Genomic DNA, 26,711 nt, shown 5'->3' with positions numbered 1-26,711 from the left:
TCGGACTGATTTTGCAAATCCAAATTTTAAAGTGATTGAAAATATTCTGAGAATTAGGTATATATCGTAGATAGCTTATTTTTTATCCTTTGTTATGCCATTGACACAGCATTTGTAACTTTCTTATGAACTTGGTATGACTGTCCTGTGCACCCCTCAGCTGCCCCCGACCTACCCAGCTACATCTGTATTTTTTTATTAAATTTAATTCAAAATCCTAAGTTATTAGAATTACCTATCTCTGAATGCTTATGCCTTCATTTGGCTCTTTTTCTTTCTTGTTTTTTGTCCAAGTTAAGCTAGAAGTAATTATTGAAAAATGTTTTTGGGGGAAATGGAAAGATTAAAATTTTCTGGGTTGTTTCTGGGTAGAGATAACTATTTTGTATCTAAATACAAAATACAATACAAATATAAGTAGGGTATATGCATCTAAAACTGAGAAATCTGTAAATGCCACTTTAAATGAGTAAAAGTTCATCTTTTAATAGGTCTGAATGGACAGATGAATTAAACACATACAGAGTGGAGGCAGCTTGGAAACTGTCACAGTGGGATTTGGTGGAAAACTATTTGGCAGCAGGTAAAATTACTTCTTAAAATGTAAGCCATTTTAATATGCCATAGATATTCTGACTTAAGTAGCTAAGCAACATTCATAATTAATATCTTAGTCTGTTTTATGATTGTCTTTTTTAGTTGTTTAAAGTAGAATGGAGCCATCTGCTCAGTATTTCTGCTGAGTATCTTACCAGATGAGATAGAACTGGCTCCTGCACCCAGCTACCATGACATTCCTTGATTCTTCATTTGTTTTTCAGATGGGAAATCTACAACATGGAGTGTCAGACTTGGACAGCTATTATTATCAGCCAAAAAAAGAGATACCACAGCTTTTTATGACACTTTGAAACTAGTGAGAGCAGAGCAAATTGTACCTCTTTCAGCTGCAAGCTTTGAAAGAGGCTCCTACCAACGAGGATATGAATATATTGTGAGGTATTTTGAGGTTTCCATTTTTATATTCCTGATCTATAAATGTCACCTGACAGGCTTGGAATTTTTTGATGAGTGAATAATTCTAGTATGTTTGGTACATCTTACACAAAATAGTTCTTTCATTCTTTTTACCTCATAATAACCCTGTCGTTTAAAAAAAAATGTTTTAACATATATCCTTTTAACTGGAAAGGCAAGTATGAGACTTCTAAAAACAATAACAAAATGTCTTCTATTTGACTTCTTGTAATGTCATGGTTTATTTTTTATATAACCTAAATTTTTGGAACCTAAATAACCTAGATTTATAGCACAACTAGTACTGTGCCTGACACATTGGTGGCCAGCATTTGTTGGTTCCCTTCCTTCTTATTTAGAAATGCATTTGACATCCCACCCCACCCCCCCCCCAAAAAAAAATATATATGTAGGCATTACATTACCAGAAAGGAATATTAACTTTTAGAGGTGAGAAAAAAAAGATAGTAAACACTTTAGGTCTATTGAGTCATCTGAGGAAAATTATAAAACAAATGTTGTAATTGAACTACAGTAAGTTAAAAAGGATAATTAGTAATTTTTTTTCTTAAATAGAAGAACTCACTATATTTTGTGTCAGCCCCTTTGGTAGCAGCTTAATGAAACCAGAGATTGGACCACTGAGTTTGATTCTAATCTGGGAATATTTAACTGCATCCTTCTGCTTTGAACACTGATTCATAGACACGACCAGGATACGTAGAGGGGGGATCTAGTGTGAGTGTATTAAAGTTTCCATTACTCTTAGGGAAAAAATGATTCAAAGTACATTCATCCCCCAATTCCTTTACCACTGTACCAGGCCCCTTACCGTAGCAGCAGCAATAGATGCAGCTATTTTGTGTTGATTTATAATGGGTCCATATTTTTTCATATCTTCATGTAGGTGGTAAAGTTTGATTTTTACACATTCTTAATTTAGTCGTATTTACCCCTCACCAATTTAATTAATAGGAATTTAGGGATGAGAGCAAAGCACTAAATATTTAAATCAACAGTAATTGGTATATACACTAAATTTAAAAATATATAAATGTTATTGTTTGTATACCAAGAATATGTATTGGTTGAAGTTTCTTCCGAAGAAAACTGCACAATTTCAGATTCTTCATGACGGATTTAAAGCACATGCTTTAATCATGTACTTTCTATGAGATTAATAGGCTGGCTGTTATGACATTTTAACATAAGCTGTATCTGTCTTCAGACTGCACATGTTGTGTGAGCTGGAACATAGCATCAGACCACTTTTTCACCAGTCTCCAGGTGACAGTGCTCAAGAAGATTCTCTAAACTGGGTAGCTCGACTAGAAATGACCCAGAATTCCTACAGAGCTAAGGAACCCATCCTGGCCCTCCGGAGGGCTTTGTTAAGCCTCAACAAAAGGTTTTCACACTACTTTTCTTTTTCGTGTCCATTCTCTTGAATTTAGCACTATATCTTTATGCATTTTATTTGATAGTATTTGCGTTTCCTGTATGAAACTCTGTTTTTCTATTGTCGGTTATCAAAGCTAAACTATATAGTTGAAATGTGCCTGGATTTATGTGTAATACATCTTTTTTTCTTTTAATGTTTAAAAAATACCTGGGGGAGATTTTGGTAGAAGTCAAAGTCAAGAAAAAAGTCTTTGAAGATTTGTAATAGATAAGAATGATGCATTCTAAGAAAATTAAAATTAATTTTTTTAAACAAATTAATCTTTGATTCCTTTGAATTAGTATTTTGAGAAAGTTCCATGTTGGGAAGAGATGTTTTATTAAGACTTTGAATGCACATATAAATGCTCTTTCCCCCCATTTTGTCCCATTCCTTCAGACCAGATTACAGTGAAATGGTTGGAGAATGCTGGCTGCAGAGCGCCAGAGTAGCCAGAAAGGCTGGTCACCATCAGACAGCCTACAACGCTCTCCTTAATGCGGGAGAGTCACGGCTCGCTGAACTGTATGTGGAGAGGGCAAAGTGGCTGTGGTCCAAGGTAATGGCGGAGGAAATACAACCACGTGTAGTTAGGAATTATATACTTTCTGCAGAGGCCCGACTGAGAGAAGATTCCCTAATCCAAATTCACAATCTTTTTTTTATCTATCACCTTTTTCCTCGTTTATCTACTAAAGACTGGCAGAAATTGTTTCTTCCAGTCTTAAGTCCCCAAATATTTTCCCATTTCAAGAGTGAAAGTGCATTTCTTTGAGTTTTCATTTTTTCTCCATTTTTCTTGAGGGAAGTAGCCAACTTTTACTTTGCTTTTACCTTTCTTTATGAATTCAGGGTACACATAGTAAGCACTCAGTAAATATTTGTTAAATGAATATAACACTGTCTCTTACTTACACCTTTAGTAGATAATTAGTTCTATACAGACTTGCTGGTATTACTGCCAAGATTCACTTGTAATCTAGCTGGTCAGGAAGGCACTAGCATCATTACAGAAGTTCCCAGAAATCCCCAAATTAAAGTTACAGTAATAAGAAGGGGGCTGTTTAAATATCTGAACTACTTACATATTTTATGCCCCAGATTTAAATGGCTTTTACTTACATATCTCCTCCTGCTTGCCGTCATTATAATCAGTGCCATTTGTGATTGCACCAACTTTGTGGTGGCTGAGAAAGAACAGGGAGGAGATATTTCCTGGATGGAAGGTGAAAGTAATCGCCTGTGTTAATCGATACCTGATCCTTTTATAAACTAGTGCTAGGCTTCTATATGTTGTAATACTTTAAATCAGTATGTTCAAAATGGAATTCAACGGTTAATAGTCAATACTTTTTTTTTCCTCCCATATTCCCTATTTTTCTGAATAAGACTCTTATTCTGTCTACTAATCTAAGGCAGAAGTCTGGGCATCATCTTGAACTCCTTCCTGTCCCTCACACGCCACATCCATTGGAGACTAAATCTGTGCTTTTCTACCTTAGAAACATCTCTTGAATTCTCCCCTCTTATTCATCTTCACTGCTTTAATCCATGCACTTATCATTTACAGTCCCTAACTATCTTCACAGTGTTTTCTAAGGTCTCGCCATTCCTCTGTCCACATTACTGTGGTCTGTGATTTTGCTAAAATGCACATCGAATCATGTTGCTCCTCTGCCTCACATCCTTTGAAGTATTCTTCAGGCCTTTATGATTCAATCTGACATGTAGAAAGTACACAAGCCTTTTCTGATCAAACCTTCACCTGCCTCGTCAGCTCCATTTGTCACTACCTCACAAACATTTTACACTTCCATTAAAACCAGACTGTGTGCCTTTTCTCCAATTAAAATGATTCTTCTACATAGAATGTCCTTCACCAAATTCTCTGTCAGAAAAATTGATACTCATGTTTTAAGACCTAATTTAGGTTTTACCTCATTTGGTAACCTTTCCTGACTGTTGCTCTCCTTCACCTTTGTGTATCTTCAGGACCCTCTTCCCTGTCCTCCATAATGCCCATGTATATTCTTCTGTTACAGCATTTATCATGTTGTGTTGTTAATTTACATAGTCTGTTTCCTCACTAGACTAGGAGCTTTTTTAAGCCAGAGATTTTGATTTATTCATGTGTGTTTATCCCTAGTCCTCTAAAATATCTTTAGCTCCCTGGAATTTGATTGATTGTAAAATGAATGAGTAAATGAGCAACTGAATAAAAGTATTCTACAAGAAAGGAAGCAGTGCGTTCTTTTTTAGTATTTTACTTTATATAAGAGAAAAAGGAGAGATAAACCTGAAATTGCACCTGGGCTTTTGCATAAACATATTTAATGACGTTTAAATGCTGGTAATTTTAGTTGTTTTTTTCAGAAAATAGAACTGTATTCTTAAAATCAAAGGTTTGTCGTTGCCTTTTTTCTTTCAGGGTGATGTTCACCAGGCACTGATGGTTATTCAAAAGGGCGTCGAATTGTGTTTTCCTGAGAATCAAAGCCCCGCTGAGAGCAAGAACATGTTAATTCATGGTAGAGCCATATTACTAGTGGGTCGATTTATGGAAGAAACGGCTAACTTTGAAAGCAATGCAATTATGAAAAAATATAAGGCAAGTATATGTATAATACAGTTTCATTTAGAAACTCAATGAGTCTTCTTTTATTTTTAGAACTGGATAAAATAACTTAAAGTTTATGTGGAAGGACACGTGTATAATAAAAACAGCCAGAAAACTTTTTTTAAACTTTGTACAACATAAGTTGATTATACAATATAAGCATAGCTTGAGGAATTATCACAAAGTAAATAAATTTATGAAACTACCACCCAAGATGAATAAAATGGGATGACAGTACCCTAAATAAATTCATGAAAGTACCACCCAAGATAAATAAAATGGGATGACAGTACCCTAGATACTGAAAAACTAAAGATTAGTCAAATTGAAGACTTAGCAATAGAAACTCTCCAAAAGGAAAAGCACAGAGGTAAAAAAATAAAAAGTAAACCGCAGAGTCTTAGTGGCCTATGGGATAATATCAAGCTGTCTAACAAACATGTACTTAGAGTCTCAGAAGGAGAGAGGAGAGAGTTGGGGGACAGAAAGAGTAGAAAAGATCAACAAAGCTAAAAGTTAATAATAGTTCTTTGAAAACATGATAAATTTACTAAACCCTTGTAAGATTAATCAGTTAAAAGAGAAGCCCCAAATGATAGATAAGTAGAGGACAAGCACTACTGATTGTACAAATATTACTAATATAAGAGAATATGAACATCCTTGAGTCAACAAACTTAAAAATGTTTAAATGGACAAAGTCCTAGCAAAATTATAAAAGTTACCAATGAAATCTGACATAAGAAAAAATAGAAAATATGAATAGTATTCTAACTATTAGTTACCTTGTTTTTACCCAGATAATGTGTGCCTTCTGTGTTTGGGCACCCTCACAAGTGCCACCATGCCAGTCTTCTTCCACATGTAAAGAAAATTAGCTTAGCGTGCTTGTGAAAATACCTCCTGGGGGAAGAGCAGAGCTAACAAATACAGAAAGCACACTTTTTTTGTGTGTAGAAATATGGTATACACCTTAGCGCAAAGATAACTCTAGAGTTACTTGACTTTATTTTCGAATTCTACCAAACATTTAGAAAAGAAATAACAGCAGTTTTTTTCAAACTCCTTCACAGATAGTAGGAGAGAGGAAACACTTCCCGGCTTCTTTTAGGAAATTAGCATAACCTTGATTACCAAAACCTAATAAGAACATTCTAAAAAAATTGCAGTCCTATCACACTTACGAACATAGCATAACATTCTTAAACAAAATATTTTGATTTAAGTTTATTCGAAGAGTGCAAAGTTGGCTTATCATATGAATACCCATCAATATAATTCACCACATTAACAGATTAAAGAAATAAATCATATTTTAATAGATGCAGAAAAAGCATTTGGTAAAATTTAACAGCCATTCATGATTAAAAATTCTTAGAAAATTAGAAATAGAAAGTCATTTACCAGATAAAGAATATCTACAAAAAGCCTGTAAACCTCTTACTATATTTAATAGTACAATATTGAAAGCTTTCATTTTGAAATTGGGAATGAGACAGGGATCACCACTATTACCACTTACGTTAACACTGTACTGGAGATGATAGCCAGTATAATAAGGGAAGAAAAAGAAGTAAGAGATACAGCAAATGGAATGAAAAAATAGCATTCATTATAGATGATACGATTATGTAGAAAATTTAGAAGGCTACCGATAAATTATTAGAAATATTGAGTGACTTTAACATGTTGTTTGATTCCAACTCATATAAAAAATATTCATCTTCCTTTATCTACTAAAGACTGGCAGAAATCGTTTTATTTCTATATACCAGCAAGAAAGGAATTTGAAAACGAATCATTTACAAACAAATGGTGCTTTAACAATTGGATATCTCTATACAAAAAAAAAAAAAAAAAGAACCTAGACCTTTACCTCACACCGTACACAAATATTACTTCAAAATGGATTATAGACCTAAGCATAAAATCTAAAATTATAAACTTATAGATGAAAACATAAAAGGAAATCTTCACCAACTTGGGATAGACAAAGGCTTCTTAGATCATGAAAAGTACTAACCATAAAAGAAAAAAAATGATAAATTGGACTTTCATCTAAGTTAATACTTTCTACTGTAGAAAGAAATGCTGTTAAGAAAATGAAAAGGCAAGCTATAGACTGGGAGAAAATACTTGCAATACACATCTGATAGAGGACTTGTATCCAAATGTATAAAGAACCTTAAAACTTAGCAAGACAACTCAATTTAAAAATGGGCAAAAGTCTTAGACATTTCATAAAGAGTATACAAATGGTAAATAAGCCCATGAAAATATATTGAACATCATTCAGTCATCAGGAAAATGCAGATTAAACCCACAGTGAGATACCGCTTCACACGTACACTAGAATAGCTAAAATTTAAACAACTAACCTGGAATTCTCATTATTGCTGGTGGGAATGTAAAAAGTTAATATACACCTACCTTATGAAGCCATTACATTCCTAGGTGTTTATTCAAGGGAAATAATAAATATCCATAAAGAGACTTGCACCCACATTTTTTTTAGCAGCTTTATTCACAGAAGCTGGAAATAGCCCAGGTGGCCATCCACAGAGGAATGGATGAACAAATTGTAGTTTATTCATACAGTGGAATACTACTCAGCAATAAAAAGAAATGAACTGATAAGTGCAGCAACATGGATGAATCTCAGACATGCTGAATCAAAGAAGTGGGATATAACAGAATGCATATATATAAAATACTTGAATCCATCTGGAAATTTTTTTGATGGATCATGCATGAATGGAGTTTTCTTTCCCTAAAAGCTAACGCCTTATCCGAACACCATTTCATGCTGGCTAGTGGTCAAACCACTAGAACTGACCGCCCATCCTTAGGGAAGCTTTGAAGAGAGTAGCTTTTCCTTATCCAGATCAAGGAAGATAGGCTACCTTTGACCTTGCCCTGCCCAACATGGGCCTCAGACTTTGATCGTTAACCACGCTATTCTTCCCAGTATAGTGTGAGGTTTTCTAAGGCGAGTGCTGTGTTCTTTTTTACAGGATGTGACCTTGGTCCTACCAGAGTGGGAGGATGGACATTTCTACCTTGCAAAGTACTATGACAAATTGATGCCCATGGTCACAGACAACAAAATGGAAAAGCAAGGTGATCTCATCCGGTACATAGTCCTTCATTTTGGAAGGTGAGTGTGAAAACTGGTGTATTTGATGATTAAATACACCAAGATGATTATGTTTACATTGAACTATTATCTTATTATATACAGAATATTATCTGCTTTACCACAGATTCAATCTATCACCTTTGATGAGATGTAAATATTTTCTTTATACAATTTTTTTCTTTACTTTTAAAAATAACTTGTTAATGGAAACATTAATACATGCATATTTTAAAAAAATTCAACAGGGCCAAAAATATACGATGAAAATTAAGTGTCCTTCCTATCCTGTATCCCCGTCCTCTGAGTTCTCCTTTTTAGAGCTCCAGAACACCCTAAATCAAATATATTAATGGTTGTATTTAAATGACAATGGAATGTTTTAATTCAGCCCATTTTGCTAAGAAGTGGTATATATGATTTTGACATTAGCCATCTAAAAAGAGCTTATCCCTTAAACTAGTTAACAATTGAAATATAACTTTCAGTTTCACATTATTGATGTATTATAGTCAAATAGGGTATTCTCTTGTGCCTACTAGTTACATTTTCACACATTTTTTCTTCTTAAGAAATTAATGATATTTCATTCATTCTAATTGTACTCAAGTACTGCTCGTTGCTTTACATTGAAGGGTAACTTCAGATTAATAGATTTATTTAAAGTTGCCTATTATTAGGTTCTTTGATTTCTCACTTAAATATTTTCAGGAGTTTAAGCAGTATTTTCTAGAGATGTTAGGGCAGCAAGATTTGACTAAGCCATTCTTCCCAAAGTGAAATTCAAGTTTTATAAAATCTAAACTTAATTTTATTTATAAATGATTATTAATGGCTTGTAATTGAGGCAGAATTCCTGGCCTATTGGCATTTTGAAATGAAAGCATAAGCAGAGGACAGTTATTAAATTGATTTTTTTTTGTTTTCTAAAACGAGTACTAGCTTTCCCTTGCTCTTTAGTCCTAGTAGATACGAAGCACTTTGATGTAAAGAATTTATTTAATACATTTCGTCCAAAACAAGGAGCTATTTAGAGTTCTCTATGTGCATAAAGGAAACCCTGGTGGCATAGTGGTTAAGTGCTACGGCTGCTAACCAAAAGGTCAGCAGTTCGAATCCACCAGGTGCTCCTTGGAAACTCTATGGGGCAGTTCTACTCTGTCCTACAGGGTCACTATGAGTCGGAATCGACTCGAAAGCAGTGGGTTTTTATGTGCATAAAACAATTTTAGGTATAGTATGAGATTTTTAGAAGTACAGTTTAAGAAAGTAAGGCTATCTTAAAACATATTTCTGTCCAGTTAGTTGAAATAAAACAGTTGGATGCTTAAAAGTACGCTCAGCTATTGAAAGTTATTTATCTCCTAAGTGACTGAATAGCTGGTTAAGCATCAGTGTTTGTCCTCAAGGAGCTACAGTTTAATTAGGGAGAGAAACTTTAAGCATTTAAATGTAAAACATTTACGTAATAGTACATAATAGAATGTTATGATCAAATATCAAAATAACTGGTATAAATAGGAATTACAGGTATCCTGTCTTGCTCACTTATTGAGGAAATTTCTGATATTAGCGAGGTACCAAAAATGAACCAAGAAAGGGGCAAAGATGAGGGATGAGATTTTCAAGGGTAGCAAGGAATCAGGTCACTAGGGTTTGTCTAAGGGATTTGACTTTTCCCTGCAAGCTATGGGACCATCTAAAGGATTTTAAGCAGGAAAGTGACCTCATTAGATTTGCACTTCAGAAAGATTACTATGGAAGCCATATGCAAAGAAGCCAGCCTAGGAAGAGAATAGGAGTAAGGTTGGGATGGAATGAAAACACTCCAAAGTATGAGAGAGGTAAGAACCTTTAGGACTTGCTGCCTGGTAATAGGAAAGGGAGGGGTGGTAGTTTATCACCGGGTTTCTGGCATGGGCAACAGGGTGCATGGAGGATGCCATTCACCATAAGAGAGAAATGAAGGAGGAGGAGCAGGTGTGAGGGGGGAAGCGATGAGTTGAGTTTAGACAAGCTGGGTTTGTGGTGCCTATGGGATATACAGATGTAGATGTCCCAGCAATCAAGACAGCCACATGGATTTGTAATTTAGCACAGACTTATGAGATAGCAATACAGGTTAGGCAGTTGTTCCCTTATGAGTAGCATGTAAGTCTAGGGTATAGAAAATTCACGTCGTGTGAATTATAAGAGCAGGGCTGAAGATGGAGAGAAAGAGAAACACCAGAGCAGCTCTGGATAGAAACTGAGAGGAAAAGTAGAAGGAGAAGAAATGTTCAAGAAAGAAGGAATGATCAACATTGCCAAATGCTTAAGAAAGATTAAACTAGAAATTGCCCATTACTTTTGACAACGTCATAATATTAGATGAACAAGTCAAACTAGTCGGTGAACTTCACAGGATCCTTTTAGCTGTAGCATTCTATGACTTTAAAACCATCTGCCTAGCAAACCCATTGAGAGATATGTGGTGTCGTGGACATTTGCCATGTTTGAGTGCTACTTCCCATGCCAGAACCCGCTTTCTCAGCTTCCTTTACAGTTGTTGATTACGTGGAGTTGATTCTGACTCAAAGCAACCTTGCAGAGCAGAGTGGAACTGCCCCATAGGATTTCCCATGCTGAAATCTTTATAGGAGCAGATCACCAGGTCTTTTCTTCTGCGGTGCTAGTGGTGGGTTCAAAATGCTGACCTTTCGGTTAGCAGCTGAGTGCTTAACCATTGCAACTCCAGAGCTCCTTCCCTTGCAGTCAGGGCTCAAAAAATAAATGAACTGACTAAGCAAATCCAGAAAGCATGGATTTGGGAGCAAATCTGGGGTCAAAACTCAAACCACTAAAGCCCCTGGCTTCACAATTTCAAAAGCATACAGAAGTCTTGTGGAAAAGGTAGAATATGAAGTATAATTAAATTCGAAAAGGAGAAGACTTTACTGACTTTTCACATGTTTGACAGAGAAACAGGATTGAATGGTTTGTTCAGAGAATGATAGGAAACCATACTTGATGGAACATGTATGCTGGTGAGTAGTGAAAGATTAAGACTAGAAAGTTATAAAGAAACAAGATGAAGGCTTGAATCCCAGGCTGAGTCTTTCATGTAATATTAACCTATAGGTAGTTGATCGCAATTTTCAACAAGGGGACAGCATGATAAAGCCAGAATTTCAGGAGTGTTTGTCCAGAATTGATTGACAAGAAGAAATATGGAAGTAGGGAGACCAAGTTATTATAATTTCACAGAAATGAAGTGATTGACCTAGAGTTATGGTCATGGGAAGATAAGTGAAGGCACAGATCCTAAGGTCAAGTGTTGACAGGGCTCTGATGAGGTTAGAACTTGTATTGTCTTCAGTACAGGCAATATAGGGCTTAGTGAGTAATATGGTAAGAAAAAAATGATCAAGAGGAGTCAAAGGTATTGATAACTATAATTTTTGTCAAAAGGCTATATATAACCAAAGTGATAACTTAAGTCTTTAAATTTTAATTCATATCACATAAAAAAGAACAAGCTACTAATAATACTTCTTTTCTATATAATTGCAGATCTCTACAGTATGGAAATCAATTCATATATCAGTCAATGCCACGAATGTTATCACTGTGGCTTGATTATGGTGCTAAGGCATATGAGTGGGAAAAAGGTATCACTTTTTATGTAAAAATATTAAGGGTGTAGAATGAACTATAACTTTGGTATAAAGGCAGATTTGGCTTGACAGCCTAACTTACAAAAAGCTGGAAATGAATTTGATATGATTAAAATTTTATATAACTATGAGCAAGAAAATAAATATTAAGAAGGAAAAGAAAGACAAAACAGACTTCTTAAGCAGTTGCAGTTCAGGGCATTAAGTGAAAATCTGCACATTCCTTGATAAACCTAACACACACCTAAAGATGTTAATTTAAACAAGATAATTTACCCTAAAAATTATAATGGGTAGGGATTTGTTCTGTCTGTTTTTACTCAAAATTAATCCCCTTGAGTTTTTCAGTGGCACTAAATATTTTTTCCTACTTGACAAGTGTCTTAGTTTCTCAGTGCTGCTCTAACAAAAAATCCATAAGTGAGTACCTTTGAAGAATGGGAATTTATTGTATCCCAGTTTTGGAGGCTAGGAGTCTAAATCAGGGCATCGGCTCTAGCGGAGAGTCCTTCCCTGTTGGTAGCCCTGGGCATTCCTTGGTGACAGTCCTCCCATGATCTCTTCCCCCTGTGTATATGTTGCTGTGTGTCTGTACAGGCAGTCCCCAGATTATGAATGAGTTCTGTTCCTAAGTCTGTCTTTAAGGCGAATTTGTACATAAGTGGGAATGGTTAGTTAGGTATGGTTCATATCTAACGCCAGTTAGTCAAGTGTTTGTCCGAGCATATAGTATCCCTTTCTATGCATAAAAACATTACAGAAATGCTTCCAGGTACACAAAAACATCTTTAACATAATAGTACAGTAAGAATAATAGTGTTTTGATGACGTGGCAAAGTAGTACCTGTTTGTTATTATGAACCATTGTATGTACTTTGAATTTTTAATATAATAGGCTTTATGGGGGGTGGTTTATAAGTACTGGTTTTACGTAAGTCAGATGTTATAACCCAGGGACTGCTTGTACTTTATAAGATACCACTCAGAAGGGATTAGGTTTAGGGCCCACTCTAACCCTCTCTGGGACCACAGTAACATAACAAAAGAAAAACTTGTTTCCAAACAGAATCACATTCACAGGTACAGGGGTTAGAATTTCAACGTATCTTTTTGGGGGATGCAATTACATTCCTAACAGTGAGTGATCTAGCTTCAGACATCGAAGTAGATTCTTCTGTGAGATGGACTGATAACTGTTTTTCACTTTATTTTACTATTTTCTTAACTGTGAATTTTTTTTCCTCCAGCTGGCCGCTCTGATCGTGTACAAATGAGAAATGACCTGGCTAAGATAAACAGGGTGATCACAGAGCACACAAATCATTTAGCTCCGTACCAGTTTTTGACTGCTTTTTCACAGTTAATCTCCCGAATTTGTCATTCTCATGATGAAGTTTTTGTGGTCTTGATGGAAATTATAGCCAAAGTGTTTCTGGCCTATCCTCAACAAGCGATGTGGATGATGACAGCTGTATCAAAGGTAATATATTAATCATAACAGTGTCTTTTTCCATTTTACATAGCACTGGATATTTAATGCTGTTACATAGATATAAGTTCCAGGGTTTCTCTCTTATATTAGAGTAATATCAAGACATAAATTTTAGATACTTAAAAAAAGAGAGATTATAGCACTATGTCTCATTTTAATTAATATTCAGAGATATTTACCATAGATATTTACCATGATTAGTATGTTTAAGATCAAAGAAGTCAGCCTTTGTTTTCTTTATGAAGCGTAATAAACTATTAGTGCTTGGTATAAAATGATTGACTATTTTAAGTCTTTAACCCAATGTATCTAAACTATTAGTATTAGAAAAACATGATTGCATTATTAATGGGAATTTTTTAATTTTTCAATATGTATGATAAATATATAGATATATTAAGTATATTAATAAATATATTTAGAAAATAGAGATATAAAAAATTAAAATTCACAGTTTCTAACATTCATTAAAATTTTGATGTATTTTTTCTTTGTGTATTTTTTATGCATATTTTAACACTATAATTTTATATTTTCACTTAAGATTGTTACCATAAGCATTTTCCCATATCATTAAATATTGTTTGAAGACACATTTTAATAACTGTAAAATTCTGTAATAGCCATCTAGAATTTATTGCACCATTGCTGATCATGTAGGTTGTTTTCATTTTGTTGGCTGTCGTAATACATCTGGACATATGTGTATCTTTATTCTCATTTCTAATTATTTCTTCGAAGTAGATTCCAAGTAGAGAATTCACCATAGGATAACATTTTTATGGCTTTTGCTAGCATTGCCAAATTTGCATCAGAGTAAATTGTTATCATGAATATTCTTTGTTGATTTTTGTCAATCAAAAGTTTTGTTATGTTTATAAAATCATGTATAAAACTGCATTTAATTTTTTTTGACAGTCTTCTTATCCTATGCGTGTGAACAGATGCAAGGAAATCCTAAATAAAGCAATTCATATGAAAAAGTCCTTAGAAAAGTTTGTTGGAGATGCAACTCGCCTAACAGATAAGCTTCTAGAATTGTGCAATAGACCGGTACTATCATAAATCTTAATTGCTTATAGACCACTGTTGGATAGTTTTTATAAAATTGCTGTATGATTTGAGCTAGTTTCCTTTCACTTAATTAAATAAAAATACATATATGGATGTACACATATATCAAAACTTATCAAATTGTGTACTTTAAATATGTGCAGTTTACCTCAATAAAGCTGTATTCAAATTTTCTGACATATGTCCCTCTCCTAAATAGCCTCTGAATTTCTAAAGGTTTTTGTAATGTGAATTCTTCTGAGAGTAGATTATCTCTGTTTATGAGAAATTACTTTAAGTAGAGAATATGAAATAAGCCATAAAAAAATATGTATGTAAAATACAGATAGTCATTTAAAGTTGTCCATATGAGATTTTCTGTCATATCTTCAAACTTTCGAAATTCATGTGTTAACCTGTTTATATGAGAGGAAAGAAAATTGGGGTTTTGGCTTTCATTCTTCCGGTACACATTTCAGTGTCTGTGAGAGGACAAGCTCTGTGCACAGGGAAACAAAGGCGAACAAGACATGTTCCCCTGCCTCACAGTCTTGTAGGGAGCTAAGCAGATTGTTATCAGCTAGTGTAATAACTACTTTTCTTAGTAGATGGTGAGTAGAGTGGGGACATGCTTAGAGGAGTGACCCACTATGTTGCCTAAGAAACTGGAGTAAAAAACCCTAAAGAAAATGTGGGAAGGGCAAAAGTGGGGGGATGGTTATAGGAGAGGAGGAGGAGAGAATCTTTATAAGGAGATAAATTTCACTTGAAAAATACTCAAAGTCTATTAACTGCTTATAGGTGAGAAAATACAGACTACTATATTCCTCTCCTTCCTTCATCAGTAAGCATCCTAAAAGAGTAATCTGCTTTTGCTATCTCTGTTAATCCTATTGGACTTCTAATGTACTTGATATTACCAAAGGCAGTGTGATGGTGATGGCCAAAATTTATTAAACATTGGCACTGTTCTAAGTGCCCTACATCTACAGGTTTTCAGTTCTTTATCTGGAACCCTTGTGGCCAACTACGTTTAGGGTTTCAGAGTTTTCCCAATTTTTAAAGGTGCATATATTTTATATTGAGCATCACTACTGGGGGGAATATGGTACAGTATCCCATAATTAAACACGTAATTATGTCTGCAGTGAAATGTACTAGGCTTCACACTAAAGCAGAAAATTCAGGTATCATTTTGCTGTCAAATAAGATTTGGTACAAAAAAAAGTTTGATTTAGAGCTCTTTGGTTTTAGTAATATCTGCTAATAGATTATAGACCTTTCTTGGCTCCTTTAGTCATTAAACAATCCTGTATTGTAGGTACTATTACTGATGAAGAAAAAGAGTACAAAGAGACAAAAATGAGATGTATATAAAACTACAGACTGCTGAGCATTTTAATTAAGATATTGTATAAGTGAAATTTTTGTTTTGGTTGAAGTTAAGCATCCTACAATTCAAGGTAAACACAGAGAATTTAAAATGTATTATTTTTTATTACTGTTTTTCAGGTTGATGGAAGTAGTTCTACATTAAGCATGAGCATTCATTTTAAAATGCTTAAAAAGCTGGTAGAAGAAGCAACGTTTAGTGAAATCCTCATTCCTTTGCAGTCAGTCATGATACCTACTCTTCCATCAATTCTGGGCACCCATGCAAATCATGAACCATTTCCTGGGCATTGGGCCTATATTGCAGGCTTTGATGATATGGTAAACTTCAGCTTTATATGACTATAGCTTTGTGTCTTAGTTACCTAGTGCTGCTGTAACAGAAAGACCACAAGTGGGTGGCTTTAAAGAACAGACATTTATTCTCTCACAGTTCTGGAGGCCAACAGTCCGAATCAGGGTCTCAGCCATGTCAGTTCCTTCTGTGGGCCTCTATCCTACTATCTGGTGACTGCTGTCAGTCTTGGAAGTCCTTAGTCTTCCTCTTATGTGTCTTTGTCTGTTCTGCTCTTTTTATAACAAAGAAGTGATTAGGTTTAGGAACCTCCATACTCTGGTCATTAACATAACAAAAAATCCTATTCCCAAACAGGATCACATTCACATGTACTGGGGGTGAGGATATCAACATAACTTTTGGGGGGACACAATTCAATCCATAACACTATGTTCTTAAAATTTAGTTAAGTTACAATGTTAAATTATGTTAAAAAGTGTTTTTCTCAAAGACTATGTGAATTTTATTGCAAAGAAATAAAAGATTAGAAATACAAAAAAAGTAAAACTCTGCTAATAATGATAGAAAATTAAGTGATAAAGATCCTGTGTTCAACCAGTTATTTTGATTTTTTTCAGATGCTCATATTATTTTGGTACTATAATCCTTTATTTTCTTCACAATTTTATTTTTCCATATTCTTGTTTGTCCAAAAGGTGGAGCAGAGAAAGAGAACAAATTAGTTTCTTGTTTGTTTTTTGGGAGAAGTGAAATTCAACTAAGAACTCAATTGTTTTTTGTTTGTATATTTAAGTATGACCTGTGACTATAAATGTACAGCTAGTTTAAAGAAATAGTATGAGAGTACTTCTGGCTACTCTATTTAGTTTAAAACTCTATTTCAGCAACATTTCCGTGGCTCAAAAGATTTGTTAAATTGCTTTCAGAGCCAGTTACCAAACCACATAATGAAATCATTCTTACTACTTATAGCGATGCATTTTTTTTTTCTTTTTTTGTCTCAGCAATATTATTTGTCTTATTTACTCATCTCATTAAGTAGACTTGATATTGGAGTTTACTTTTTCCAAAAGTCAAATTAATTTTAATTGATAAATACTTCTTACTGTTAAAAACGTTTTAAAACAATGTCTCAGGCTCTGAAAAAAGTCCTTAAAAAGGACATTTCGAAAATCTTTTAAACCTTGTGATTGCCCTGAAGGGGACTGTAACTTTGGATGTGTAAGACTTGTACTGCTGATGAAGTCATCTTTTTATTTCATAGCCATTGCAAAAATGTGTCCCTTATTCATGGACAGCCATTCTTTTCATAGGCCATAGATAGTTAAGACAAAAGAAATTGTTATAATAACAAATTTACCATATAATATAGGTTATTATATTGTTCTTTGTCTTTATGTTGTATTAGGTAACTCAATATTTAAAATAATTAGAAACTTAAACAAAAAAATTCAGCCTTAATGTATATATAACTCATCATCCTTTAGGTGGAAGTTCTGGCTTCTCTTCAAAAGCCAAAGAAAATCTGTTTAAAAGGATCAGATGGAAAGTCCTACATCATGATGTGTAAGCCAAAAGATGACCTGAGAAAGGATTGTAGACTAATGGAGTTCAATTCCCTGATTAATAAGGTTTGGAGATAGTTAACTTTTATTTTAAAGTATCAAAATTATTATCAGTGTGATACGGGCTTTTCAGTATTTTAAGATGACTCTTAAAAAAGGGAATGAAAGTATCTTTTATTTTCACTGAATTAAAAAGATTACTTTCATTATATTGAGAAAAATGTGTAAAACATTAATGAGGGAAAATATTTTCTATTTAATGTTTAAATTATAATATGCTTTTCTGTTTCTCAGATTTACTTCAGTTTTATGTTTCAGTGCTAGAAAAAAAAGGTTAAACTACTTTAATCAACTCATGGTTTAAAGGTCATCCTTAGCATTTTTCATTTCTATTGGGAAGTACTTGATTTCTATCTCAGAGATGAGAAATCTCTTTCATGGGTTATAATAAATGTATGTTCTTATGTATTTTGAGTTATTCTATAGTCAGACATTTCTAAATGAATAGCATCTGTTTTTTCCATTGATAAAGATTAAACTATACTGTGGAAAGATAAAACTTCATTCTTTTTGTACAAGCTTTATGCCTCTCTCATCCAGTGCTCACATTTTACTAAAAACCAAAAAACAAAACAAAACAAAACAAACCCATTGCCGTCGAGTCAATTCCAACTCATAGTGACCCTATGGGACAGAGTAGGGTTTCCAAGGAGTGGCTGGTGGATTTGAACTGCCAGCCTTTTGATTAGCAGTTCTAGTAGCTCTTAGCCGTCATGCCACCAGGCCTCCCATATTTCACTAGTACCCCTTATGTTAGCAGAAAAAGTTATGTACCCTTAAAAAAAACCTTAGCATAGAAAAAATATACCAGCAGTCGAGTTTTTTTTTAAGGACAATATGGTGTATATTTAATTTAACCAAAAATAATTTTAAAATTAATACCACATTAAAAACCCATCTCAATTGCAGCTCTGTTTACAATAGCAAAAAGCTGGAAGCAACCAAGGTGTCCATCAATGGATGAATGGGTAAATAAATTGTGGTATATTCACACAATGGAATACTACGCATCGATAAAGAACAGTGACGAATCTGTAAAACATTTCATAACATGGAGGAACCTGGAAGGCATTATGCTGAGCGAAATTAGTCAGAGGCAAAAGGACAAATATTGTATAAGACCACTATTATAAGATCTTGAGAAATAGTAAAAACTGAGAAGAACACATACTTTTGTGGTTACGAGGGGGGGAGGGAGGGAGGGAGGGAGAGGGTTTTTTATTGATTAATTAGTAGATAAGAACTGCTTTAGGTGAAGGGAAGGACAACACTCAGTACATGGAAGGTCAGCTCAATTGGACTGGACCAAAAGCAAAGAAGTTTCCGGGATAAAATGAATGCTTCAAAGGTCAGCGGAGCAAGGGCGGGGGTTTGGGGACCATGGTTTAAGGGGACTTCTAAGTCAATTGGCAAAATAATTCTATTATGAAAACATTCTGCATCCCACTTTGAAATGTGGCGTCTGGGGTCTTAAATGCTAACAAGCGGCCATCTAAGATGCATCAATTGGTCTCAACCCACCTGGATCAAAGGAGAATGAAGAAGACCAAGGTCACACGACAACTAAGAGCCCAAGAGACAGAAAGGGCCACATGAACCAGAGACCTACATCATCCTGAGACCAGAAGAACTAGTTGGTGCCCGGCCATAATCGATGACTGCCCTGACAGGGAGCACAACAGAGAACCCCTGAGGGAGCAGGAGATCAGTGGGATGCAGACCCCAAATTCTCATAAAAAGACCATACTTAATGGTCTGACTGAGACTAGAGGAATCCCGGCGGCCATGGTCCCCAAACCTTCTGTTGGCACAGGACAGGAACCATCCCCGAAGACAACTCATCAGACATGAAAGGGACTGGACAGTGGGTGGGAGAGAGATGCTGATGAAGAGTGAGCTAATAATATCAGGTGGACACTTGAGACTGTGTTGGCATCTCCTGTCTGGAGGGGGGATGGGAGGATAGAGAGAGTGGGAAGCTGGCAAAATTGTCACGAAAGGAGAGACTGGAAGGGCTGACTCGTTAGGGGGAGAGCAAGTGGGAGTACGGAGTAAGACGTATGTAAACCTATATGTGACAGACTGACTTGAATTGTAAACGTTCACTTGAAGCTCAATAAAAGTTAATAAAAAAAAACCCCATCTCAAAGGCAATGTGAAGGGATTACTTTTTATTTAAAATGTTATTTGGCAAACCGGTGCATTAATTCACTGACTGTAAAGTCATTATTATTGTCTTCCCAAAACTCCCTGTGTTTCTCTGGTTGGAGTATCAAGTGGCCTGGTTTTAGCTTATAAATTTACCTTAGTCAGCCTTGCTACTCAGCTGTCACTGTTTGTTAGATGCTGTTGAGTCAATTTCAACTCCTAGCGATCTCATGTGACAGAGGAGAACTGTCCTGTGGGCTTTTCTAGGATGTAATCTTTACAGGAGCAGATCACCAGGTCTTTCTCTCATGGAGCTACTGGGTAGGCTGAAACTCCCAACCTTTTGGTTACCAGCCAAGAGCATAACAATTGTGCCACCAGGGCTCCTTGAGCCTTGCTACTGAGTAAGTTATTTCATGTTCCCTGACATTAACGTGGTCAAATAAAATAGTATGATTGTGAAAAACTGCAGTATCACAGTGTTGGTCTTGCAGCCACACACTGATCTTTACAAGAGATTCTTTGCCATACTGTTTTACTGGTATTTATTTAGCCGGCTTGTTCCTAAAGTTTGAAATGTGTTTTTGGTCCGTGAATGTGCTTTTGAAGTGATAAGTTTACATTTATAGATATGTGCTTAGTTTATTTACTTCATACAGTTCCAGAATTAAACATAATACTATTTCTCCTTACCTAATATAGACCATTAATCAGATGAGACATGTAATCAAATGGGGCTGTAATATTAAACTGCAGAAGTATGAAATACATTTTGGGGTATCATGGAGCTCATGTGTTTTTGTTCATGCATTTTTTTTTTTATCATGCTTTAAGTGAAAGTTTACAAATCAAGTCAGTCTCTCACACAAAAACTTATATATACCTTGCTACATACTCCCAATTGCTGCCCACCTATTGAGACAGCCTGCTCTCTGCCTCTACTCTTTCTTTTCATGTCCATCTCACCAGCTTCTAACTCCCTCTACCCTCTCATCTCCCCTCCAGGCAGGAGATGCCAACATAGTCTCAAATGTCCACCTGATCCAAGAAGCTCACTCCTCACCAGCATCCCTCTGCAACCCATTGTCCAGTCCAATCCCTGTCTGAAGAGTTGGCTTTGGGAATGGTTCCTGTCCTGGGCCAACAGAAGGTCTGGGGGCCATGACCACCAGGGTCCTTGTAGTCTCAGTCAGACCATTAAATCTGGTCTTTTTACAAGAATTTGAGGTCTGCATCCTACTGATCTCCTGCTCCCTCTGGGATTCTCTGTGCTGTTCCCTGTCAGGACAGTCCTCGGTTGTAGCTGGGCACCATCTAGTTCTTCTGGTCTCGGGATGATGTAGTCGCTGGTTTGTGTGGCCCTCTGTGTCTCTTGAGTTCGTAATTACCTTGTGTCCTTGGTGTTCTTCATTCTTCTTGGATCCAGGTGGGTTGAGACCAATTGATAACATCTTAGATGGCTGCTTGCTAGCATTTAAGACCCCAGATGCCTCTCTCCAAGATGGGATGCAGAATGTTTTCTTAATAGATTTTATTATGCCAATTGACTTAGATGTCTCCTGAAACCATTGTCCCCAAACCCCTGCCACCGCTACGCTGGCCTTCGAAGCATTTGATTTCTTCAGGAAACTTCTTTGCTTTTGGTTTAGTCCAGTTGTGCTGACCTTGCCTGTATTGTGTGTTATCTCTCCCTTCACCTAAAGTAGTTCTTATCTACTATCTAATTAGTGAATGCCCCTCTCCCACCCTCTCTCCCTCCCTCCTCTTGTAACCATCAAAGAATATTTTCTTCTCTGTTTAAACTGTTTCTTGAATTCTTATAATAGTGGTCTTACACAGTATTTGTCCTTTTGCAGCTGACTAATTTCACTCAGCATAATGCCTTCCAGATTCCTCCATGTTATGAAATGTTTCACAGATTCATCACTGTTCTTTATCGGTGCATAGTATTCCATTGTGTGAATATACCATAATTTATCCATTCATCCGTTGATGGGCACCTTGGTTGCTTCCATCTTTTTGCTATTGTAAACAGTGCTGCAGTGAACATGGGTGTGCATGTATCTGCTGGTGTAAAGGCTCTTATTTCTCTAGGATATATTCCAAGGAGTAGGATTGCTGGATCGTATGGTAGTTCTATTTCTAGCTTTTTAAGGAAGCACTAAATCGATTTCCAAAGTGGTTGTACCATTTTAAATTCCCACCAGCAGTGCATAAGTGTTCCAATCTCTCCACAGACAGCCTCTCCAACATTTATTGTTTTGTGTGTTTTGGATTAATGCCAGCCTTGTTGAAGTGAGGTGAAATCTCACTGTAGTTTTGATTTGCATGTTCATGCATTTTTGAGATAATAAAAATTACACAGCAGTCCTTGTGCCTATAGACTTAATGTTTCAGTAATATCTATACAGCAATAAAAAATAAAATAACAGTATTTTGTCATTGTTAAATATGCAACTATAATATTTTGAATGCAACAGTCTTGTCTTTTTAATGGTGAATAATGAAAAAGAAGTACTTAACCAAGACATTTTTAATGACTTGGAAATTGATTAGGGTTACTGTCCCGGTATCCTTCCCTTCTCCCCCATTTTGAAGAATTATTCATCTACACCACATAAAAAAAAAAACCCAGTGCCGTTGAGTCGATTCCAACTCATAGCGACCCCATAGGATAGAGTAGAACTGCCCCATAGAGTTTCCAAGGAGCTCCTGGCGGATTCGAACTGCTGACCCTTTGGTTAGCAGCCGTAGCACTTAACCTTTCTACACCACATAGTAAGGCTTTATTGACATTCTTTTCCATGAAATGAATAGTCTTTATATATATTTGAGATAACACTTAGAAATTTAGAATTCTATTCTATTTTTTAAGTTTATGTCTGTATGTTTTTTAATAGTGCTTAAGAAAAGATGCAGAATCTCGTAGAAGAGAACTCCATATCCGAACATATGCAGTTATTCCACTGAATGATGAATGTGGGATTATTGAATGGGTCAACAACACTGCTGGCTTGAGACCTATTCTGACCAAACTATATAAGGAAAAGGGTACTAAAATTAATTCTTATGAGTATATAATATGGGTATATTGGCTACTAACAAATATAATATGGATATAATTGTTACTAACATGTCTAAGTATGCATTTTTTTAAGTGTTTTCCTTTGTGTTTTGATTCCTTCTATATCGTCACTCTAAAAGGATTTGAGGTAGCTCACTAAAATATATATAATATATATATTATATACTAAAATGTATATGAAAAAAATTTTTTCACAGCAGTCTTGGTTAGTAATTCTAAAACTATATGTATACGGGCCTTTAGCAAATAAGCAAATATATTGTGGCTAGTAAGAGCCATTTTTCTCACTGTTGGGAGAAAGACAATGAAAGAAGGAAGGCTAGAATGAAACCTGCAATGTTAGATTGGAATCAGAGATATCAGTATAAACTGATGGTTTTTAAAAATAGAAATACAGATGAATAGATACAGAGATAGAAATAGGTGAGTGTGTGTATATCTATATACACATACACGTATTTCCTAGCTTTGGCTGTTTAAAGGCCTGAAAAGAAATAATACTTGATTAGCAGTAAGCACACCTAGCACTCATTTTCCAATAAACGAACCAAGGCTCCTTCAAGAAATGGTTAATTCTGGGGTTAAGACAGGGAAAACACAAGATGAGCCTAGACTATCTTGTGGTACCAGAAAGTAAGTGCTCATAAGATTATGGGTGGGTGAAAAGACACAGGAACTATGCTTCAAGAGGCCCTCAGTGGCCAAACCTGGGGTAGTTGAAAACTTAAGCAACAAAATAAATAATGATAATAATGGATTTTAACTCATGGAACAAAATAAATACATGAGTCCATACTAATATAAATAAATATTGAATAAATAAATACATGAGGAAGAAGGAACAGTTCTTCCTTACAGTAGAATTGCAGTAAACAAATGTAGAAGGAATTATGGTAATAGAAAATCACCAATTGGCAAATGCCACAGTAATAATTATTGCAGACAATTACCAATGGATGCCAAAATTAGTGGGTAAAAGTATGATAAGAAATAGGTTATTTGCAGAATTGCAAAGTATATCCCCACAAGATACTTACTAATTACAAGGGGAAAAAAATAGTACCTTCACAGTAGAGAAACAAAAATATAACTGGTCAGAACTCTTTTAAAAAATGTCAGGGTCATGAAAGACAGGAATTTCCCAAATTTGAGTACATTTCCTTATGACATGTCCTCTCATTGAGGCATGGCAGCTGAATGCAAGGTGAGATCCTGGATTGGATCCTGGGCCAGAAAAAAGGATGTTAGTAGGACAATTAGTAAAATTTGAACAAGGTCTGAAGGTTAGGTAATAGTATTATAACAATATTTACTTCCTGGTTTAGATAATTGTACTATTGTTATGCAGGATGTGAACATTAGGGAAAGCTGGGTGAAGAATATCTGAGAACTATTGTTGATGTGACTTTTTATAACTCTAAAATCATTTCAAGTTAAAAATGTGTATGATACAATAAATTAAAAATAAATAGATCATTATCAGAATGAAGTAGAAAATAAGTAATTTTTTTACTATATTATGGCTATTATGACATACCAAAAAAAAACCAAACCCAGCGCCGTCGAGTCGATTCTGACTCACAGCGAACCCATAGGACAGAGTAGAACTGCCCCATAGAGTTTCCAAGGAGCCCCTGGCGGATTGGAACTGCTGACTCTTTGGTTAGCAGCCGTAGCACTTAACCACTACGCCACCAGGGTTCCTATAATGACGTATATATTATTTTATTTAGTACTGTTAACAAGCCTGATTACCCCCCTTTTTATGGAAAAACCAGAGAGGTTAAGTAGTTTGTCAAAGTTCACATAGCTAATATTTTGCAGAGCTGTATATATCAGTTGAGAAAGTTCTTTCCCAAATGATTTGGATTCCACAGGATTAATTTAGGAATCAGGCTAGCCTCAGTGCAGGTTTCTTAGTACTGACTCACTTTGGACCTGTACACTACATGTTGACTAACCGAGAATGCACTATAGTTTTAGTGAGGGCTGCAGTGTTTTCACAATTCCAGGGGGCACCACTCCCGTTATATTTCTCGTGTGTTTTTTTAGTATCTTCTGGCATTGTGTGATTCCAAAACACTGGTTTTAGTTGACATTTTCATAGATAAGAGGTGATAAGTAGATAATGTGGTTTGTAATAATAGATGATAATTTTACCCATGTGTAATGGAAAATTTTCTATTTATTCCTGTTTTTTAGTAACAGTTTGAATAAAAGTAGACCTTTCCTGTCCTGTTTTAACAACGACAACAACAAATTTGCCGTTTTTCTCGTTTGTATTGGTGACGAATAGAAATCATTGTGCCTTGCAGGAGTGTACATGACAGGAAAGGAACTGCGCCAGTGTATGCTACCAAAGTCGGCAGCATTAACGGAAAAACTCAAAGTATTCCAAGAATTTCTTCTGCCCAGGCATCCTCCTATTTTTCACGAGTGGTTTCTGAGAACCTTCCCTGATCCAACCTCATGGTAAGTTACCAAGAATATAGTGTTATGGTTGGATATTTACTTTTAATATTTTGGATGCTCCCGTCCATATGGCATAAGGATGTTTGACAGGTATTGTGTTTTCTTCGGAGCCCTGGTAGTACACCGGTTAAAGTGCTTGGCTGCTAACCAAAAGGTCGGTGGTTCCAAACCACCAGTGGCTCCACGGGAGAAAGATGTGGCAGTCTGCTTCCGTAAAAATTTCCAGCCTTGGAAACCTTATGGGGCAGTTCTGCCCTGTCCTATAGGGCTGGTATGAGTCCGAATCGGCTCAGTGGCAGTGGGTTTGGTTTTGGTGTTTCCTTTAGGTACAGCAGCAGATCAGCATATTGTCGTTCCACGGCGGTCATGTCAATGGTTGGTTATATCCTGGGGCTTGGAGATCGTCATGGTGAAAACATTCTCTTTGATTCTTTGACTGGTGAATGCGTACATGTGGATTTCAACTGTCTCTTCAATAAGGTATGCAGTGTCTTACTCTCGTTAGTTGTATGTTTTCTCCCAATTTCCTTTCTTCAGTAACTATTCTTCCTAGATACGCCTGTTAGTAGCACTTACAGTGACAGGGTCTACACTGAGACTTTGTTGACTGGTTTTGAGCGGTGGATCCCAGAGCCTATTTAGGATGGAAAGAACCCAAAAGAAGAGTAATACAGTAAAACTAATACTAAACTTGAAGTTCAAAGGTGTAGGTTCAAGTTCTGACTCAGTTATGTGAACACGGGCAGATTAGTTTATTCTACTGAGACTCGGTTTTAAAGAGACAAGGTAGTTTAATATGATGGTTTCCAAACATGGTAGCATATCAGAATCATCCAAGAGTTTTTAAAAACTACAGATACCTAGGAAACATCCCAGGAGATTGAGAAGTAGGTTTGGAGTGGGGCCTGGGAATAAATTATAGAAGTCGGACTCATCTCTAAGGCCTCCTCCAATTTTCCACCGTTAGAATTCTAAAAGACAGACTGGTAGGTTAGCCCACTATTTTCTTTATCCTCGTTCTCTATGGGTTGCCTTCTGCTGTCACAGGAAACCAGAAGGGTCCCAACCCAGTTGAGAAGAAATCAGAGATAAACCACTGGTATAGGTTAAATCATACAAGATAGAAATTTAAGGAGACTGATTGGCGGTATGAAAGAATCAATCCTACAAAAGGCAGGTTAGAGTTATATGACATGTTTCATTTCTTGTCTGAGGGATGTGAGCAGCCTGACATTTGGCTGTTTTCTTCTCCCATTTTAAAGTGAAAGTCTTAAAAAAG

General features: G+C 35.7%; 1 protein-coding gene across 8 annotated transcripts in view; it reads left to right on the top strand.

Annotated features, from left to right (window-relative positions):
• ATR (ATR serine/threonine kinase) overlaps nt 1–26,711 on the top strand; it is a 99,852-nt gene that overhangs the window by 65,035 nt on the left and 8,106 nt on the right. For 7 of the 8 annotated variants that reach the window (XR_010319141.1, XM_023555461.2, XM_064275539.1 and 4 more), the window contains 14 exons: nt 492–583; nt 822–999; nt 2,246–2,425; nt 2,858–3,017; nt 4,887–5,066; nt 8,090–8,232; nt 11,764–11,861; nt 13,115–13,347; nt 14,278–14,412; nt 15,925–16,125; nt 17,590–17,733; nt 22,776–22,926; nt 25,276–25,432; nt 25,759–25,912. Coding sequence is in view for 6 of the 8 variants with exons in the window: in XM_023555461.2 (XP_023411229.1) it covers nt 492–583; nt 822–999; nt 2,246–2,425; nt 2,858–3,017; nt 4,887–5,066; nt 8,090–8,232; nt 11,764–11,861; nt 13,115–13,347; nt 14,278–14,412; nt 15,925–16,125; nt 17,590–17,733; nt 22,776–22,926; nt 25,276–25,432; nt 25,759–25,912 (2,206 nt within the window). In the remaining 2 variants the exon portion in view is untranslated. Of the gene's footprint in view, nt 1–491; nt 584–821; nt 1,000–2,245; nt 2,426–2,857; nt 3,018–4,886; nt 5,067–8,089; nt 8,233–11,763; nt 11,862–13,114; nt 13,348–14,277; nt 14,413–15,733; nt 15,876–15,924; nt 16,126–17,589; nt 17,734–22,775; nt 22,927–25,275; nt 25,433–25,758; nt 25,913–26,711 lie in introns of those variants that run through there. The other variant, XR_002787273.2, reaches the window with a different exon arrangement.

Source organism: Loxodonta africana, chromosome 23 (genome assembly GCF_030014295.1).
Source record: "Loxodonta africana isolate mLoxAfr1 chromosome 23, mLoxAfr1.hap2, whole genome shotgun sequence".
In the NCBI taxonomy this organism is placed as follows: Eukaryota; Metazoa; Chordata; class Mammalia; order Proboscidea; family Elephantidae; genus Loxodonta; species Loxodonta africana.
The sequence above is the reverse complement of the archived record's forward strand: the minus strand, read 5'-3'. Positions and strand labels throughout refer to the sequence as shown.